A 19867-nucleotide genomic window follows, 5' to 3' on the forward strand; every position below is an offset into this window, starting at 1 on the left:
TTTTATGTCCACAAAACAAGTGAACTAAAAGGGGGAAAATTGCTGTATAGAGCGCAAACGAGACTCGACGATGCCTTTTAGCGGCGAACACGCGCCAACATAATTCCTCTGTTAGCTACAGAATACAACAAATGATACTGTAGTGACGCTTGTGCCCTGTTTCATTAAGTATTAGCCACGCCCCACCACAGGAAGTCACAAAAGGCGTGGTGCACAGCCACAAAATCAACGAGATGTAACACTGACTACAGCCATCTTAACACGCGCTCCGCGGCGGCTTGGAAGCAATATGGCTGCAGGAGCAGACGACGCGGAGCGATTGCGGTACTCTTCCCCCGGTACAGTGACTCTACTGATTACGAGTACAAAGCGCCGTCAAGTGTCGGCCTCGAACGTCCGCGCCACCTTGATACCGATTACCCACATGCCCAAGATTCGCGGGCACGTCTCCCTAAAGTGCGCTTAGCCTAATAGCACGTGTTGTGTAAGTAAGACAACTTTACGTTTGTACACGTGTATAGGTGAGAGGAGGCATGAGACCCGTAAGGAAGGAGGAGGTAATGAGAGAGCGAACACTTATCACGGGTCACTTCCTTTTGATTGGTGATAACGGGCCTGGACATCCGCAACGCTCCCAGCACCGGGGTAGTAGTTCTGGCAATCGCCGCTTGGCTATGGGATTTGCCGCTAGCTCGCACTATTCGTTACCACGTGACTTGCCGAAACCGCGGCAATGTTTGGTGGGCTGTGTTGACAACGACGAAGCAGCAGTAAGAGAGAGAATAGCGCGTGCTCAGCAACAGCCTGTATAGCACGAAAGACGGCGGCAAGGGTGACAGTGTCATTCCCTCTCCCAAATAATGCTATGTGACGCTCGCAGCGGCCACTAGCGTAACTAACCCATGACCCGGCTCTACCGTAGGCAATTGGCACTTTGTCAGTCGTCCAGGTCTCTAGTATAGAGTAGGTCTTGCGGGCACCGTGTGACGAGCTTGATAGGATTCTTGAAACTGTTTCGTCGCTTTCAAATGCCAGATTTCTTTTTAGAGGAGTATCGCTGCTACGAATGGCATTCCCAATGTCATCATACCTCGGACACTTTCTGTTTTACCTATTATTGAAGGGCGTTTCATTTAAAATGAGTCAAACCTTTTTTATAAAAAATGGTGCATTGCACTTGAACGAGACTTAGTGCATAATGTCAGAAAGGGTGCAGAGATACTCAGTCTATTTTTTGTTTCCTCGTAAATTACATGATTCGTTAATTAAAATTATTTGGTGATCCTTTTAACTGCAGGGACTATAGTAAAACTGTCAATGGCGGAGTTGTACAGGGGTAAGGGGGTCTTGATTGTCTTGCCTGTGATTATGTACCTCCTCTCAGTTCTGTTTCTTTTTTTCTTTTCTTCCCCGGTTTAAAAAAAAGTGCCCCCTAAAGTTTCGAAATACCGCCCGACAGCAGCACAAACGCACACGAAAAGAAGTGATCTGTTAGTTCAAACAAGAGGCGCCATCAGCGCATACATGGAGTTGGTGTGGGAAAAACCAACACCTCCTAGGTAGCATCAGGCCTGCTCCCACGTGATACGGCGTCATACAGGAAGGCCCGCTGTGGATGCTGCTATGATGTCGATGAAAGAGGGAACGACAAGAAAACTTGAAGCAGGTCGCAAAGCCAGGCAAGCCTCCGTGGGGTGACGTAAGCGCGCAGGCCTGATGCTATCTAGGAGGTGTTGGAAAAATAAAATGAACGCAGCCGTGCGAATGCTTTCCGCAGGTGCGATATCAGCTGCGTTGCACTGCTACACCGCTCATGACTGTGACGTCCACAATACCAGTATAATTTAGAGCTATGAAGGAATCAGACAAGTGTCGCTACAAGACCAAGTTGTTTATGAACGGTATACAACGTGACGATCTCTTTGCGCTACACATCGACAACTGGACAGCCCAGCCACAAAACATGCCGCCGATCACTGTAGTTTATCTAATATTTGCGCCGAGCCGGTTCATAGCTGATATTGTGAAAGCGTACAACACACTGGAAGCACGCAATTACTTCACCTTAAGCGAGCTGTTTGATCAGGGCGTTTCTGGAAACAGCGCTGATTTGGTAAGGTGCACCAGTTCATGTTACAGCTTGCGCCAAAAGTCCACGGAACACGCGAGTTTTTCTCTCTTGGTGAATGGCGGCCAGAGACGGAGGAAGAAGAAGAAGAAGGTGCTCATGTTCCATTATAACGCCATGTTTCGCAATATCAAGGTCCTCCTAATCTCCTAACGTTGCCCTGGTAATGTCTGACTTATCACTGCCTTCATGAAACAAAATCGCCAACGTACGACGCGAAATACAAGTCAGGGCGAAGTAGAGACAGGAAATAGGAAGCACGAGCGACAGGTGACACATCACGTAGTGTTCCGGTTGAATCTGCCTATTTTGGCGGAGCAGTCTCGGTGGCACCTCGGCACCTTGGCTCGAATGCCGCTCCAAAGCATGACGCTGTGCAAGTGCGTCTCAGCGCATGAGAGGAGGCAGTGAGAGGGAAGAGGGAGGGCGCCGCCTTAGCCAGTGGGGCTTCCCGAGTGGAGTAACTGGGAGAGGAGATATGACTTCCGGTGCACGTTCCCGGGTGCACCCTGCGCACCCCTTCTCCCTTCTTCAAAGCCGGAGAACGCTGGGGAAGAGCGGGGCCAGTTCCGGAGCATGACGCATGTTCCGGTGTACTGACTTTCGAAATGTTCGAAATGGCGTAAGCGTTGCAACACGTTGCAACACGTTGCAACCGCCCATACTCTTTGTGTTTCCGGAATCATCGGATGTCGGCGGTAAATAGTGATACGATTACAGATGACTGCTATGTTTACTTAAAAGCAGACGACAGAAGAAAGCTCGATAGGTGGCGCGCGCTCAGCGGCTCTGGCGCTCGGCTTCCGGATAACCTCACAAACACCATTAAGTAGAGACACTTGGGGTACGTTCCCCTGAGAACCCGGGATATGGCGCTCGGGAGCCTACCTAACGCGCCCATTGGAATACTCCAGAACTGTTCCCAATCTGCCAATCGAACAGACTTGCTCTCGGCGGAGCAACAAAACTTGCTCCGGAGGCGCTCCGAATCTGCCATTGGAATTCAACACACGATCGTCTAGTCTGCGCTGGACAGTGGTCGACATGGGAACCGGGCTTCTGTCTTGCTGCAGAATAAAGCAACCGTCAGGGAAAGAACCGTCAAGGACGTATGGGAGCAGATGATCTTCGATAACTCTAACGTAAGCTGCTCCGTTGAAGCAGCCGTCTAGGCGGACAAGAGGCCCCAATCCCTGGTGCGAAAGGGCGCCCCGCACGCTCACGGAGTGCCGTCCACTGGAGACCACACTGTGAACGTACTGGGGTAGATATCTGAAAAGGAAAAAAAAAAAATGAATAGGGCCATCTCGAAGCAGGCACGGACTCTCAAGGTATTACCTGCAGTTAGGAGGTCGCCAAACCCGCCTCCTCTGGGACCACTTCGTACTAAACGTTGCCTCATCAGTAAACAGCACGTGGCTCCACTGCGCGGGGTCACACTCCGCGTAGCGTAAGGCAAAGTCCAGTCTTGCCTCTCGGTGTTCCGGCTTCAGCGCGGGCTTCTGAACCGCGATTCCGGAACGGAGACCCTGAGGCTCGCTAATCTTCGTCGGATGGTTGTACTCGACGCTTGCAGGCTCAGCTCCTTCTTTAGATCGACAGCCGTCAGAAACGGGTCGACCACGTTTGCAGCAATTATTGCGCTGTCCTCGTCCGACGTGGTTGCCCGCGGCCGTCCAGACCTTGGTGCATCTTCAAGTTGCCCTTCATCACGGAAGCGCTGAATGATACGGTCCACCGAAGACAAGCAGCATCCCACCTCTCGAGCAATCGTTCGCTGAGAATGCCCTGCAAGCGACATGGACGCGATCTGTCGCCCCCGCTCCAGACTAATCCTGTCGCTGGTCATCTTGAACTAGTGCTGAGGTGAAGAAGGCTTTGTCTTTTTATACAGTTGCAGTGATGATAGGGTGAGGGAGACCCCAAGCATCATACAGCCGAAGAAGGCGTGGTCGGATGTTGCTGAATACTCTAGAAAAATGATATCTTTATCTTTAAGATATCATTTTTCTTTCGCTTCACGCGATACTAAATAAGATATTAATGAAGTGTAATTTGGTTCTTTCTTCCCTCTCTTGTTTCTATGTCAGACGAGAACCAAAAAGAGCAGCGCAGCAACACGGCAACATGGCAGCAGAGCAGTTTTCTGCTGCGGCTGCTCTGCTGCTAGAGGCGTCCCATAGCTTTTTGAGCGTGATAGCGTTTTTGAGTGTGATAGCGTTTTGAATTAGCGGCGGCAGCAGCGGCGTAGGAGGTCCAAAACGTGTTGGCAACTACGGCATTGTTTACGTTTCGAACATTCCGAAGGCGTACGCAGTAGCTGAGCCTTTTAGTACACACACGTAGGAATGCAATTCTAGGGGAAAGGCTGATATGAGTGGGACATATTATGGACCTGTAGCTCACAAGTGGACCGTGAAATGATTGTGGTGGTAGTCTGAGCCCCATATTACCTAATTGACTCCTCGTTGATTTGTAGAAGTCTCGTGAAATTCAACGTACGTTCGTCCTTTCGCACTGCTGTGCAGCATCTGCTGGGGTTGGAGACTCTTCTACAGGATCCATGACGAAGACCCGAGACTGGGAAAAAGACCACCCCGAGGTTCGCTTGCTTGCACCAGCTCGCTTGCTTTTTAACCATTTTATCTGTATTCTACAGGATTTTGTCGTATTAATATCGCCTCGTTACTAGGATTCGATATTTTGATTTATTGTGACTGTCAAATATGTACGTTGCTGATAGTGAAATAAAGCTGTCTAACGAAAACGAAGGCCTCTTCTGCTAGTCATCACTAGTTTCTGCCTCTTTTCACAAGATAACGAGTTCATTGTCTATATCTACCGAACCTTTTTGCAGCCTGAACATTGTCTATCTCTATCGAACCCTTTTCAAGAGTCAGTTTCATTTACAACAACCTAGCTCGCAAGTCGTCGACCCTCACAAGAAATGTGGTCGGTATGGTTTTCACACAACATGGACGTGAACGTAATTTGCTTGTACGTTACCAGGTCACGGGTTTTGAAGTACTTTCCAGAAAACAAGCGAACATTAGCTACAACTGTGGTGCACAACATATGTATCACGTATGTTCGGTCGAACGCTTTATTGAACTTTATGAACTGAATTATGTCCTGAAAGCGCACTTCACGCAGTCCCGATGATTGAACACTCGCTCCAAACTACTGGCAATCACAAGCGTGTCCAGGTCTTCAGAAACAAATCACAGAACAACCAGACACAAACCTTCCGCCGTCACTCTCCGCCCTGCTAACCCTAAACATCGTCGAACGAAAACAATACCAGCCAACCTTCTGATTGGCTTGCGAGACCGGCTGCTAAGGCTGCAGAGCAACAGGGCAGCACAGCAACCAAAAATTTGGATACGCGAGCAGCAAGGAATTTCTGCAGCTCGGCAGCGCTGCTGCTCTCGCCCAGAGCTATGGGACCGCTCGTGTCGCTGCAGCTCTGCTGCTGTTGCTCCGCTGCTGCTGCTCAAATCGAGGCTATGGGACCCCGCCTTTATGCCCTGCGCCCCCTCAAACTGAATGGACCTGTCCGCTCCTGCCAACTTCCGGCCGCCGCTAAGATGGCGCGGCGCGGAGAAAAACGCCGCTTGCGTGTTCCGTGGACTTCTGGCGCAAGCTGTAGCATCGTTTTTTTGTGCACAGGTATCGTGAGGGAATCTCACAAATGCGATGTCAGGGAATCTTTCCGTTTACCTGATCAAAATGACTTCAATCAAACGATTTCTTCGTTCTGCGTTGCGCAGAAACTTACGAAAAGTTATTTCAACCTCTAATCATATGATAAAAAGTTGAAAGTTCGATATTTCCTGTCTGCCTCTGGTGTTGCTTTCGACGTCTTGGCTAATGACTCTCTAAACCTGTGCCAGCGTCAGATTTTTACTCGATTAGTATTACTAGTACAATCCTACCAAACTTCTGAGCAAACCCTGCAAGGCCGATTTGTAATATTAATGCCTTCAAAGCTACTAGACACGGACCGGTAGGCTTGGTGATCTCCCGAGTGAATTCGAACATCTGCAGGGTGTCCCAGAAAACGGCAGAATTCGGCACGCTCTTCATGTTGGTGGGGTAAAAAAAGTGACCTTTACTTAGCAAATTTCCGAGTACACTTCTCAAAAATTTACATAATTAAACTTAGGTTACATGACATGCACATCAGAAGGTGGCAAAAACCAAGGAAGAACAAATGTCGTTGACCGCATGATTCTAAGTGGCGTAGCTTTTATATTAGAATTTAATGACACGTTTTCTGGGACACCCTGTATACCAGAAGCAGGCTACCCCAAAGCAGTCGTATGCGGCCCGCGTAGTTCCTCCATGGTTTAATGCGGTCCGCAGACACAGATGAGTTCGGCACCCATGGTGTACACTAAAAAATAAAATCATTATCGGATATCGTCATGATGATGGGAATATTGTGGTAACGTTATCATAGGCTATTGACAGTACCTTGTAGTACAACGTCTCCTCGAGTGTTTGCGAAAATCGCCCAGGGTGCACTATTTCAAGCGCAAAACATGCCGCTAAAATAACCAGGCAGCTGCACAGAATGATACATGTCTGCGAGCATTTTCTTTTAAAGGAAGGATCAAAGAGCGCACTTCTAGCAATGTGTTAAGTTTCTGCACAGGTACGCCGCCATGATCGGCTTGAAGTCAAGAAAACATTGACACAACACGATTATATGCGCTAGGTCCCAGTTGTATTCGACGCATTTTAGTGAGTTGAACATAGGGGCATATGCCTTACTTAGATGCCATACACATTTTGTTCGTGAATGACGCTCCCGCACAGCGCAGCCGCAACGGCTGGGCCATGCACAGGTTAAGCATGCTGTCGCCGAGACAAGTGTATGCATGAAGAAAAGAAAAAGAAAAACTGCCTTGCCTTCGCTTCTCCTAAATACAGGTATATAACGCCGTTAGACAAAATATATGATTTTACAGCAATTGAGGTACCCATCAAATTTCATACTGGTGGCAACCAAGCTTCCCCGTGGTGGCGAGGAAAAATTAAGAAAGAGTGTGAAACATAAAAGTAAGCATACATTGTATACATAGAAAAAACATGACGGTCACAGATAAGGTAAAGTTGAAAAGGAAATCATCGGCGGTCAGATCACAATGCAATAACGGTACACTACAGCTACAGCCATAAGAATTTTTGTACACCTTTTTAACGCCATAGGTACGATGTCAGAAAGAGTTTAAGAACCCAAGCAGCACAAAGGACTGGGATTCGGCTGGGAACGTAACGGGGATGATGGGTTTGAGGTGGCCGATATCGCCGTCACGAGCCCTACTGCTTCCCAACTATGTGAGGGGGAAGAATTGAGAGAGAGGGAAACTACATAAAATTATTTCCCGATAGATCCCCGTTCGTGTCCCGGTCAGAATTCTTTCCCGATAGATTCCCATTTGCGTCCCGGCCAGGATTCTTTCCCGATGGATCCCCGTTAACGTCCCGATCTGCTGTGGTGTACTGGCTAAGTATTTCTTCCCGCTCGTCTCCCGATGTTTATGCAGATTCGGTAACACGTGATCGGATGGTACTGCTTGAGACAAAGTTTCTGAAACACAGGTATTCTGTATTGGACTTCTCCCAGCCACCTTTGGGGAATGCTTGTTGAACAGAATCCTTGGAAAAAATCTGCCCAAGGATTCTGTTCAACAAGTGTTCCCCTTAAGCCGCAGGGGAGGCGTGGAGAAGTGAAATACAAAACACCCGTGTTTCAGAAACTTTTGTCCCAAGCTGTACGAGACAGTGAAGCATCCCTTCAGGAAGGAATTTGGCTGTCTGGTATGAGGTAACTCTTTCAAACATTGGGCTGCAGTTCACTTCATGTGTTGTGTTGTGTTGTGTTGTATGACAGAAAACATGCACACGCAGCACCCTGAACAGAAGTATTAATGGAGCCTCACTGCAAAGCAGGCAAGTACAAGATACTCGGGAAGAGTCGGCCACGCCCGAACGAAACGACCGAATCCCCAGAAACGAAAAACTCACGTGAAACGAAACGAAGAGAGGTTTAGCAAGTCGAACTGAATCGGACGAAAACCGCTGCACCGAAACCCGCAAAGACTACGCTGGAGCTCCCTGCATTTGGGCTGCTGCGACTTATATCGCCATAATCTTTGTTTTGGTTGTCATTGGTGGGTGCAAATGGCCGGCGTGTGTGTTGTTAATGTTTCTGTGCTACAAGTTTTGCAAAGTTTGGTTCGGAGGGAGTATGGAACGCCGTTTTGTGGTCAACGTGGCCAGAGTGCCTGAAAAGTACTCCTGCCGCATTCTGGTCACTGTTATAAGTGTGATGCCCTGACACCATCAGCAGCTTTTAAGTAGATTCATGGCACATGAGGAATCTGTGATGTACACCATCGCACACAGTCAAGAAAAATGTAGCATTTAACCTTGCTTTCCTTCATTATAACAAAAAAGAAACAAAGAAAGAAAGAACACTAGAGAAAGGGTCGGCAAAACAGTGAGTGTTTTGTTGTTGTTGTTTTTGATTCTATCGATCTCTCACTGTCAGATTGCACTGCTGATCTGTTCACAATCATAACTAACCTTAGCTTTGGCCAATCTCATGTTGCAATTTTGCTTCAAACACAACATTCAGTGATTCTTATGAAAACAGCAGCATTTCTCGAAAGATCCTGGAACGGCCACAATCTCAAGAGGTAGTATGATTCTACCCGTCGTCATATTTCGTCCGCCAAGCCATTGCGCGGAGATGTTGGCTCCATGCCCATTTCAACACAGGCTCACCACTGATCTCGATTGTAAAAGGCTGGATGGCGGATAGGGAGCGCGAGCGTGAAGAAACCGGCCGCCATCTTACTGTACCCACAACAGTCGCCGCAGCGATCATGGCAACTTCTTGCAATTACGGTCGTACCAACCGTACTGGCAAGGTTACAGGGCCTAAATTTATACAGGTGAGTCACTCTTTATCGAGGAATAAATAGGCGTCCATTCTGTATATTTAGTTGACCATTATGAAGTGTTTTTTTGCCCAAAACGAGCACTGGATGCAGGTTGCTTGATCGCTCTTCCGACGTTCAATCGAGCACACTTGCATTATACCCGGCGGCAAATACAGTTTGAGTGCATAATATGCTTAAAAGAACACGTTACACTACACAGGTAGTGTTGTCATCAATATATGTGCGAGCACTCGAGCGCTTTTTTGCATGCATTGCTAGCATGGTACACGGTGTTCTCTGCGGAAGCAAGTGGCCAAGTGCCACATTCATTTCTTTGAATTACCTTCACGCACAAGTTCGGTATTACGTCATAATGAGACCACGATTGGCACCTTTTTTCATGTATTGGTATTGTTTTGTGCCTTGGTTTGATTTGTGACAAAGAATCCTACGTAACGGTGGTGTGGCGCGACTTGAATAACGCCTTTGTGTCTGAGCTGTATCGTCAGCTTGTTACGATAGTAATAATTTGTAGCGTGTCGTGCTATTTGTAGCAGTTTCTAAGGCAAAAGTGGTCTCTCAATACAGGTTTTGTCATGAGGGCTACCCAGTGAATTATCTGTGCAGTGTGATACGGCTGGGTGTACAGGTAAGTATCACGTTCCTCATCCACTGGTTTCTACTTTACAGGAAGGAACAACCTCAGTGCACGCACTGTGGTTAGCCTCTCTCAGTTCTGCATATTTTCTTACATGTTCACATCAGAAACACACCTTAGACTTTAGGCTCCTTCACCCAGCAATAAAATAATTAGAGATTGTACTTCTTCTTAGAATAGTTTTTAATCTTTTTAATTTTTAGAAGATACAGGGATTGTAAACCATGTTTTAAACTGATGTTTTAACATTTGTCCAATGCATTTATTAAACAACATATTCATTTTTAACTGGTTGCACCCAAACCAATGTTCTGATGTATTATTTCTTTTCTTGTCGATGCACCATAAAAATTGGAATAATCATCATCAATGCAGGTTACTTCACAGCTGCCTCAACATACTCAAGAAATGGGTGCAGAACCTGCGTAATGCCCACAAACTTTGACTACCACAGCACCTCCATAAAGTAAGGGCATGTGTGTCACATGGGATTTTTAAAGGCATTCACAGTATATAATACCTTGTATGAACTGTTGTTGATCTAAGCAGCCTCTACAGTACACTCTCAGAAATTAAAACTTGTCAGGGAACTGTGATAATTGTTCCAGTTAATAGGCATGCATATGTACGCTACAAGAAGAAAATTATTTATTGAGAATGCACTACTGTTGATCACACTCGTGCAGCTGTAGGTTTACCTTCGGCCTCTTGGAACTCTTTTTTTTTAGTTGCCTTAGCTGCAGGAGGAGTGTCATCGAGCATGTCAACTACTTGCAGAAATATTGACGTATTTAAGATTATGACACAGTTTGAAGGGTTTCAATTCAGGAAATTTGCAGTGGCAGGGCCTGCCAGAGTGAAACCTACTGAATATTTTATGGTGTCGAAGTGGCAGTTCCTCCAGGATAGGAATATCTTAGATGGGAGCAAAAAGCTTGAAATTAACAAAGTGTTGTTTGCATTAAGCAATTTGTAATACACTGAACACATAGGCAGCAAAACAAAAATTTAAAATTCAGCATGTATGAAAATTGGGTGCAACAAATTTGCATAGTGTACGTGTACATTGTCATTCCTGAGATATATATTGTCATTGCAGGGAGGTCACAAAACAATAAATGTATTGTTTTGTCACTTCCCTGCACATTCATTGTATCTTGAAATGCGTATATGCCAGAATAAATGTTGAACTTGAAAAATGTATATTCTCTTCATTCATAGAGCATAACATCACTTATCTTCTTTACAAAAGCATATCGTGTTACATCTTTGTCACGCAGAACGCACAACCAAGAAAGCCATCTTCCATTAAACATCACGTTTCAGACATGATTCAGTTGGTATCATTTCATAGACAGGGTACACCAGGGCTCGAGTTTCAAGCTCCAAATCGTCATGTTGCAGTTTGGAAACCGTACATGTGTAGTGCAAAAGAGCCCTCGCACATTAAAATGTAAGATGGGAGTCACCGTTACTGAAAAGTAACTCCTATGAGAGAGTCTGACGCTGCAGAAAAGTGTGCAAACTGCGGAAAGTGTCATAGAAGATCTTCAGAAATCGTGCCTGGTTTCACGGAAGTGCTACCACACTCCCTTTTAGATGACGATGATAATGATTGGAGTTTCAGATGTGCAGCTGCATTTTTTGCAACGTGCTCCTCCTGCTTCTCTGGCTACTCATGTTGTTTACATCTACTGTTGATCACATTCATTTATCACATATTATATTCTTATATATTATTGTTATATTATCACATATTCGATCACATTAAATTTAAAATTTAGCATATATGAGAAAATATCAGGATGGAAGTTGCTATTCATTGCTCATTCCAACCTAAAATTGAGTGCTACAAATTTAGAGAGCGTACCTGATCATTGTCATTCCTAAAATATATATTGCCATTGTAGCAAGGCCACAAAACAATAAATGTAGCCTTTTGCGACCTCCCTGCACGTTCATTGTATCCTGAAACGCATAAGTGCAAGAAATAAATCTTGAACTTGAATAAACTTGATGTTGTATAAACTTGACATAAGACGTTGAATAATATAATGAATAATATAAAATATTGAATAAACTTGAACTCGTATATTCTCTTTACTCATCATCAGTGATCTTCATTACAAAAGCTTATCATGTTAGACTTTTTTGTTTGCGTTTCACAGACTGGGTACACGAGGGCCAAAATGACAAAATCACAACTGTTTCAAGCTCCAAATAGTCCTGTTGCAATTTGAAGACCATATGTAGAGCTGCATTTTTTCGAACATGCTCCACATAACAAGCATGACAAACTTTTCTCACGCTGCAGTTGTATCCAACAAAAGCATATGAGCGCTGGAGAAGGACATTCAGTTTGGCACAACCGCGCCTGCAAATAATCAGAACAAATAAAGGAAGAAGCAAACAAACATAGAAGGGCTGTACTTCAAAAAGAGATAAGTCCTGTGTCTCAAGGAGGTGTTACCACTTTCTAAGTAACTTAATTGATTAAGCTTACATCACTATACCTGATTAACTGTCCTAAAGAGTGTGATCTAATTGCGTGAAGTAATTATTTGGGCTGCTTCGGTGTGTCCATATTTGCGAGGCAAAGCACCGCTGTCGTTTACTAAGAGACTCGTGCTAAGGCGATGCTTGATATAAATCATACTAAACGCATACACGGCTAAAACAACGGCTGTGATTCTACAGAACGATCTCTTTCTGCCATGCGAGTATATCTCTTCCCGGACCGTTCTTTATGGAACAATTTTTGTCCAGAACGCAGTACGGGATATTATATACATGGTTGTTGTTAACCTCAAGTCGTTTCTTATTGAAATATTGGCTGGGAAACGTGCTGTAGTACAATCCCCAGCGCTGCACTGCAGTGACGGTCTAGTTTCGGAATGCAAAACATAACGTAATTAAGAATCGAACGGCAGGACACCTGTGAAACACTGTTAGGATACATCAGTATACTGGCACCTTACAAAATTGTGTGATGACAAACAACGACAAATGCTTGCAGCGCAATAAATACTCACAATCTCTGTTGCCTCCCATTGTTTTCTATGGGCGCACACAGCACTTTAGGGCCCACCAACATGGCGGCCCGAAGGCACGCCTCTCCCCCACGAGCCCCTCTCCCATGCGCGATCCAGCCTTTGTACATAGAGATCAGTGAGGCTCACTCGCCCGCGCTCGCGCGTCGTCGCTTTGCTTTCATGCCACCAGCCAGCGCTGCCTGTCGCGCATGCGCTGTTCTTGTTGGGTTCGCTTTGGCTGTTGTAACGGTCGTTTCTCGTCGCCGCGTGTAGTTCGCGTAATTGCGAGCGTTCTAGCAAGTCTAAAGCGTTTAAGAGGCTTTGTATTGTGGTTCTCACCTGATGCTGTCGTTCTTGCAACCCGTCTGATATTGCAACTGTCTGTAAGTGGAAGCGTTTCTTCTAACCGCGAGCAGACCAGTCGGTCTCGTTTGACATGTCAGAGAGTGAAGACGCTGCCTTGCATGTGAAGCCAAATCGTTCTTCGCCTTCAGGATTCTTGCCGTTTCAGGTGTGTAATTAATATAACTGTGAAGTAATATGTTCGACTGCGCCATGCATTTTCATTGTCCGTTTTACTCTATTTGCAGGGATCTGCACAACGACAGGGAGATAGAACGCCAAGTGAAGTCTACTGTATGCTTTGTGCAGACGGTATGTCATATGTCTCTACACTGCTCTACATATAGGTGTCCTGCCATCGTATTTTCTGGAACGACATTTCATGCAGGTTCAGCGTGTATGACACAGCGGCCTCCAGCAAGAGAAACTCAAGCACAGTGTTCAAATGCGGTGGGGACTCTTGCTCGACATAACAACGCGTAGAAGTGCTTTTTCGGAAGAAGGACAAGTTGGACCGGAAATGAGGACCTAGGTGTGCTCTTTTGCGTTGTTATTCACCGTTCGATCATTACCAATTTTTGTGCCCCCGTGAGTTCAACGCTCAGGTATGTTGATGATAAATGGATATGCGTTAAAAGGTACGTACTCCGGAGTGGTGAATTGTTGTGGTGAAGTGATTTGTTGCTGCTATCTCCTGTTTCGTGAGGGTTCTTGTCGGTACTCATATACCGCAGGCATGAGGGGCTTTCTTTGCAGAACATTTCAGTGAACCAAGACTGCAGCATTTTCAAGATTGCCATAACCAGCATCAATGCAGCTCTCATGTCAACATCAGCATCAAGACAGCTCTGATGTGAGCATCAGCCAGGGCAGCTCTGATGTTAACATCATCATCAGAGCAGCTGTGATGTTAACATCAGATCTGATGTGATATGGGACAACTTCTTGATGCTAACATCAGCATCAGAGCAGCTCTGATGTTAGCATCAAGACAGTGTCCCAAATCACATCAGACCTGATGTCGCTTTTTTTTTTCAATAGGGATGCTTCTCCTTGACCATGTTTTTTTTTTGCTTATTGACGTTTTTATGAAGGAGCGCTGGATATGTGCACACCATTGACTGTCAGCTCTAGTCCCGGTCAGCTGTAATTTTTTACAGTTTTCGTTGTAGTAGTTGCTAGTCATTTGCACCAAAGGCGCTGGATGTGGACTCTTTTCTCTTTCCTGGACTTGCATTTCTCCCAGTCGTTGGCTTTGTCATTTTTTCATAATTTAAATTTTCTCTTGGTAACTCTTGAGTTTCGTAATCCCTACACTGTGCATTTTACCATTTTTGATAAAGCTCATTCCACATACCGTGCACAGACTATTTTTTTGCTGACGTGCAGCAATTGTTCCGTTACGTCTAATGTTACATGCCATTCATTTTTGTGTCTGGGGTACTGAAGCGTGAGCAGATAGGCAGACTGCCTATTACTGCATAACTTCGTTTTCTTTGAGACACCACCACTTGTGCAGGCAGACCGCCTCTTGCTGTATACTTTTTCTTTCTTTTGAGACACCGTTGACGTGCCAGTGGTTACTCAGGCAGGCTGCATATTACTGTATACCATTTCCCCCCATGAAGCAATTTTACCGTTACGCCTAATATTAATGCTACAAGCCGTTCGTTTCTTTCTGGGCCACTACCGAAGTGCAAGTGGTTAGGCAGACTGCGTACTACTGTATACCTTTTTTGTTTCCTTTCAGAGACCACCTCGTACTGTGTACGTTTACCCCCCCCCCCCCCCTTCCTTTTGAGACACCATTGAAGGGCCAGTGGTTACGCAGGCAGGCTGGATATTACGGTAGACCATTTCCACCCATTTCTTTTCAGACTACATTGCCAATGACAGTAGTTATGCGGACAGGCTGCATATTTCTGTATACCCCTCTTTTTTGTTTTTCATTTCAGACACAATTGGCATGCATTGGGTGATGCAGGCAGACTGCTTAGTGTGCACCACTAAGCAGTCTGCCTAGTTTAGTCTATTGAGGTGCTACAAGTGTTGTGTCAGTCTATTCCCTCTCCGAAAATAAAATGTTGGGCTCTACACACACTGTTTCACTCGAAATTATTGTAATTATTAAAAATAAGCATATTAATGCTAAAATGTGCATGGGTGGAGCCCCCTGCCAGCATTATCGGGGATCCGTCGGGGACCTGCTGGGACCGAATACTTGCTGCCGATGTCGGTCCTTAATCATCCCGGTGTTGCAAACTGGAGGAAGGACCGGTATCGGCTGGTGGCATGCCCCCGACTTTGTAGGGTTCTTTCCCGATGCTGGACCGGCTTCGCCCCGGTCCTTTGTGCTGCTTGGGAAACTGATACTAAGAAGAAGAGAACGTTCGATTTCCCAAAACGCGAATCTCAGGGGAGCGCTGTATCTGCAGCCTTCTCTTTTCTGTTGTTAAAGGAGAAGTCACCAGAAATGTTCTTCAGCCTCTTTGGCCGTGAAAGCACACCTTTATTTTGTAGATGTTTTTATCAAATCCGTGTTGCGGTGCTGGTTATCAGAGGAGAATGCGCGCTGAACTCTGATAATTCCCCTCCCTTTCGAGTTTCATTCCTCCTTCCATTTACACGTGCTCAAATGTACAGTCGGCTTTCCTACATGCGGAAGTGTCGATAGGCTAAGCCCTCTTTAAAGGGACTGTCGCATCCGGAACCGTGGTTACGAATCCAATACCAATGTGTTCGGTACACTACCACGAGCTATTTGCCAAATTTTCTCCTTCCAAAACGGACCGGGTGATGAGGAATCGAATTTAAAAGATCCGGTTTCGTTTTGATCCTCGAAAGCGCCAGCGCCAACAACATCGCGTGACGCAAGGTCGAATCTAGCTAATCCGCTGTGAAGGACGCTGTCGTCTGCCGCCAAGTCTGGGGCTGCTTTGTTTTTTTCCGGCACGTCGCCCGTATTCACATGTGACACTTTCTAGTGACTCGGATACTATCGCTACGCTTGCATCCTTCGCGTGGGATGTCGTTTGGAAACCGACGCAGCGTTCCCGACTCCAGGAAAACTTCCTTCGAAAACCTCGATGTTTGATTTCGGACGCCAAGGATACAGCTACAGCCAGACCCCAGAGAAAGCGAAAGTTGGAAGCAGCTACATCACTAGCGGGTATCCAGATGAAGCAAGGAGTGTTCATGCTGTCCGTGTATGCTCCTCGCATTTCACCGATAATGTGTACCTGGATGAGAACATCATGGAAGTGCAACTTGGATTGACACAAAAAAGGAACGAATTGAAACTTGACGCCGTTCCGACAGTGTTCCACGAACAAAGCGAGCCAGCAACTTCGACAGTAAGTCACAATGTCTATGTAGTTTCCCAATCGGGTCTGTCACTCTTGCGCGTGAGTAACTTAGCAGCAAAAGACGAAATCGGTACAACGTAAGGTATCCCCTAACCTATGATTAATAACTAGATAAATAAAATACAATAAACAAGTTCAAGTGATGTCATTCATATGAACGTCATTGACTTTTCTCGTTGTCGGACGCGTTATCATGAAACTTTCACTGTTACTGAACCTGTGACTTTTGTGGAATGTGGTAGACATGATTGGTTTTCATGTGTATTACAGCTGCAGGCAGTTCGACAGGGTCAAGCGCAAGTGGTACGTACATTACTTAAATACATATAATGTGTTTATATAATGTGTATATAATGTGTTTTGGACACAGAACAATTCGCAAACTATGAACCCCGATCACTAAAAGGAAGAACTGACGCTGTTTGTGTGCTGGTGTTAGAAACAGGCAAAATACAAACAGTACCTCTGTCCGTAACATAAGCGCCATAACCCACTTCCCAGTTACCTTTTATCTCTCTGTTTGTGAACTGTTTGTGTGCTGTAGGGCGGCGGTTTTTGCGGTTGTCGTAGCCAACTTGAGGTGCACTTTTGACGTTCTGTGTTATAGAAGGACCAGGTGCTGCTGATCAAGTCCCATCCATCCATGAAACGGCATCAAACAATGTACGTGTGTGCACGGCAATTTTGCTGAGAGACCTGGTTTTTACACTAATGCCTTTACGACGCCTCTGACAAATTAGGATCTTCCAGAACAGTGCTTTCTTCATCCAAGTTCAAGAAGTAAAGAGAATGACTTCATGGCTTCTACTGACATCTCACAGCTACATGCCAAGACAAAATAACTTGACAGCAGGAATTGAAAAAAAAAAAAAAGTCCGTTTCAGGTCCACCCAAATCTTTGTGCAGAAGCCGACAACAACAACGCTATTGTGAGATGATGAATGATGCTGATGCAGCGTTGAGATTAAGCCCTTGTTTCCTTTTTTGCAATGCTATACATTACTGCTGGTTAAATGTAAAATGATGCACCTACCTCCAGACATTAAAGGGGCTACCAGAGATGTAGTGTCAATTCAACAGAAAACCTGCATGTTCTACGAGGCACTGTCACATAAGCATTGGCCAAATTTGCTGTCCTGTGAGCTTTGATAGGATATGCCGTAGATAGTAAGAGGCCTCTTACTGTAAAAAGGAGGTGCATTAATCGAGTAGTGGGGTCTGAGGCATGAGGGCCATTTCAGGATGTACTAACCCTTCTAAAATTTTACACTTGGTTATGCCCAGAGATTGATCCAGATCCCCCCCAACACCCAGAGTTTTTTTCCTGTGTACCACTGTTATAAGTTATGACCTATAACGCACTGGTTTACCCTCACCTCACATACTGTCACCTAGTTTGGGGAACCACAACGCAAACAAATCTTGAAAGGTTAGTTTTGTGTCAGAAGAAGGTACTTCGTCACATAGCAAACGTTCCCTTTTTACATCCAACAGGATCCCTCTTCGCGAAATTTAGCATAATCAGAATTATGGATCTCTATAAGTACCGTATGTCCATTACATATGCAAGTTCAGTAAAGCAAAATAATCACATCTTTCTAGCCCTAGCCAATTTAACCATGAGATTAACCTCTTATTCACTACGCTACAATGAGCCCTACTTCACACCGTGTGCACGAACTAACTATGGCTCACAGTTGGTTTCATATAATCTTCCACGACATATTAATTCCCATATCCAAAACAACATTAACATCAGCTGTCTTTCAATTCGCTCAATAAAGGCCATGTATGTTCACTAGGATAGTCATATTATTTCGTGTGTTCTCATAGCTTTTTTGTTTTATGCATCTTAATGCATTGTGTTCATTACCATTGTCTAACTCCGTGATTCATCTGGTTTGCTATTTATCATTGCTGTTCGCTTCGCATTGTCTGGTTTGCTGTTTTGTCATTGCTTTATCTGTCGAGTGTACAAAGGGGGGTCAGACCTCGTCAAGCTGCAGTTTTTGCAGCTTTTTGTCTGTACCCCCCACCAAGTGTCATTGGTGAAATAAATTATTATTATTATTATTATAATGAAACCGTCCAATTTACTGTCCAATCGTCCCGTTTTCATTGCAATTGAAGTACTTACAAAACTGTTTATTTTATTTTTTATTTTTGTGAGTCCCCGCTTCAGATCCCAAGGGACATTGCCAGTGTGGTGCACGCTGATAACTGTCTGTGCATAGCAAATAATAAATATCTGTGCGTGAAGAGTTGGATGTGGACTTGTGCAATGGCTCTTGAATGGACAACACTCAGTCAACACAAAGATTTATTCACATTTGCGTAACTTATTGCCTGTCATTATAATAATTATTATAATACATAGACAAGAGGTAATGCTCTGCCAAGGATCTCTGAAGTTACAGTCTTGAAAGCTGTTTTCAAGACAGTGGTGCTAAAAAATTGGATCAATGGCAGGTATCAAAATTTGTTTTGCTGTATCAAGGCAGAACAATCTTCCGTGGGAATGACAAATTTTAGACATTCCCAGACAGATGTATCACTTACTATGATAATGAGGTGTAACTGTACCATTAGTGAGTTATGAAACGTTACCTGAAATTATTTGACATGTTATATCCCTCACATGCTATAATACTGCCAACGATAAGAAGCATTACACTATCATTAAAAGTATAACTGTCACTTATGGCCAGGTAGTTTATTGCTCCTGCCTATTCCTTTGCACTTCTCGGGATTACTGTGGTAACACAGATTCTGTTTCACACTTCTCAATTGGAAACTACGTAAGTCTATTATGGTGTAGGTGTGAACAGGAAATGAGGCACACTAAAGATGATAGTCCTGATAGGAATGGAAAAACGTTGGCGAATCATGCGGACGACACACCCAGGTATCTGTCGTCTGTTTTTCGGTCCAAGGAATCTCCAAACTCAGCTTGTAAACACACAATAAGCAGTGAACCTGACGTAGCTGTAAAAAGAAAGGACACTTCCTAAACACGTAGCATAGTAATTTCCTGACAATCATTCTAATTCTGACCCGGCCCTTGAGTTGCACAGTTGGTTAGAGCCTTCGTAACTTTCATGGGGCATTCGTCGTGTGTGCAAACAACGACGACAACTACGAAAATAAGGATTGCTCGACGTGCCTATCTATCGTGGGCACAGTAGGCGAAGACTGTGATCGTCGCTGCAATACTGCGGTAGATACACCACTAGAAGTTCTGGCCGATGACAGGGAGCTGGGAACAAAGTGTGATGCGTGCCGTCATTGCACAACTCTACCACTTCACCAGCACTGCAGCATATAGGTACTCATCCAGTTCCTGAGGAACACAGACGCCGCACAAACACTTGGATTGTTTCCTGCGTCGT

General features: G+C 45.1%; 2 protein-coding genes and 1 long non-coding RNA gene across 3 annotated transcripts; 2 read left to right on the forward strand and 1 right to left on the reverse strand.

Annotated features, from left to right (window-relative positions):
• Nucleotides 1-3617: 3617 nt before the first annotated feature.
• On the reverse strand, nt 3618-3977 carry LOC135398352 (uncharacterized). The gene has a single exon (XM_064629767.1). It carries the CDS (start codon nt 3975-3977, stop codon nt 3618-3620), a length of 360 nt encoding a protein of 119 aa, XP_064485837.1.
• A 4995-nt stretch (nt 3978-8972) lies between these two features.
• Nucleotides 8973-10199, forward strand: LOC135397728 (uncharacterized). The gene is made up of 3 exons (XR_010423707.1): nt 8973-9093; nt 9670-9730; nt 10115-10199. It is a non-coding gene; the product is annotated as an uncharacterized LOC135397728 (long non-coding RNA).
• A 5617-nt stretch (nt 10200-15816) lies between these two features.
• Nucleotides 15817-17312, forward strand: LOC135397730 (uncharacterized). The gene is made up of 3 exons (XM_064629331.1): nt 15817-16466; nt 16749-16781; nt 17086-17312. Exons 1-3 carry the CDS (start codon nt 16200-16202, stop codon nt 17167-17169), a joined length of 384 nt encoding a protein of 127 aa, XP_064485401.1. The 5' UTR covers nt 15817-16199; the 3' UTR covers nt 17170-17312.
• Nucleotides 17313-19867: the final 2555 nt, after the last annotated feature.

Source organism: Ornithodoros turicata, chromosome 6 (genome assembly GCF_037126465.1).
Source record: "Ornithodoros turicata isolate Travis chromosome 6, ASM3712646v1, whole genome shotgun sequence".
Lineage (NCBI taxonomy): Eukaryota > Metazoa > Arthropoda > Arachnida > Ixodida > Argasidae > Ornithodoros > Ornithodoros turicata.

Coding starts and splice junctions, on each gene's coding strand:
- LOC135398352 (XM_064629767.1), bottom strand. CDS start 3,977: ATGACCAGCGACAGGATTAGTCTGGAGCGGGGGCGACAGATCGCGTCC.
- LOC135397730 (XM_064629331.1), top strand. CDS start 16,200: ATGTTTGATTTCGGACGCCAAGGATACAGCTACAGCCAGACCCCAGAG. Junction 16,467..16,748: donor GCGAGCCAGCAACTTCGACA/GTAAGTCACAAT, acceptor TGTGTATTACAG/CTGCAGGCAGTTCGACAGGG. Junction 16,782..17,085: donor GACAGGGTCAAGCGCAAGTG/GTACGTACATTA, acceptor TCTGTGTTATAG/AAGGACCAGGTGCTGCTGAT.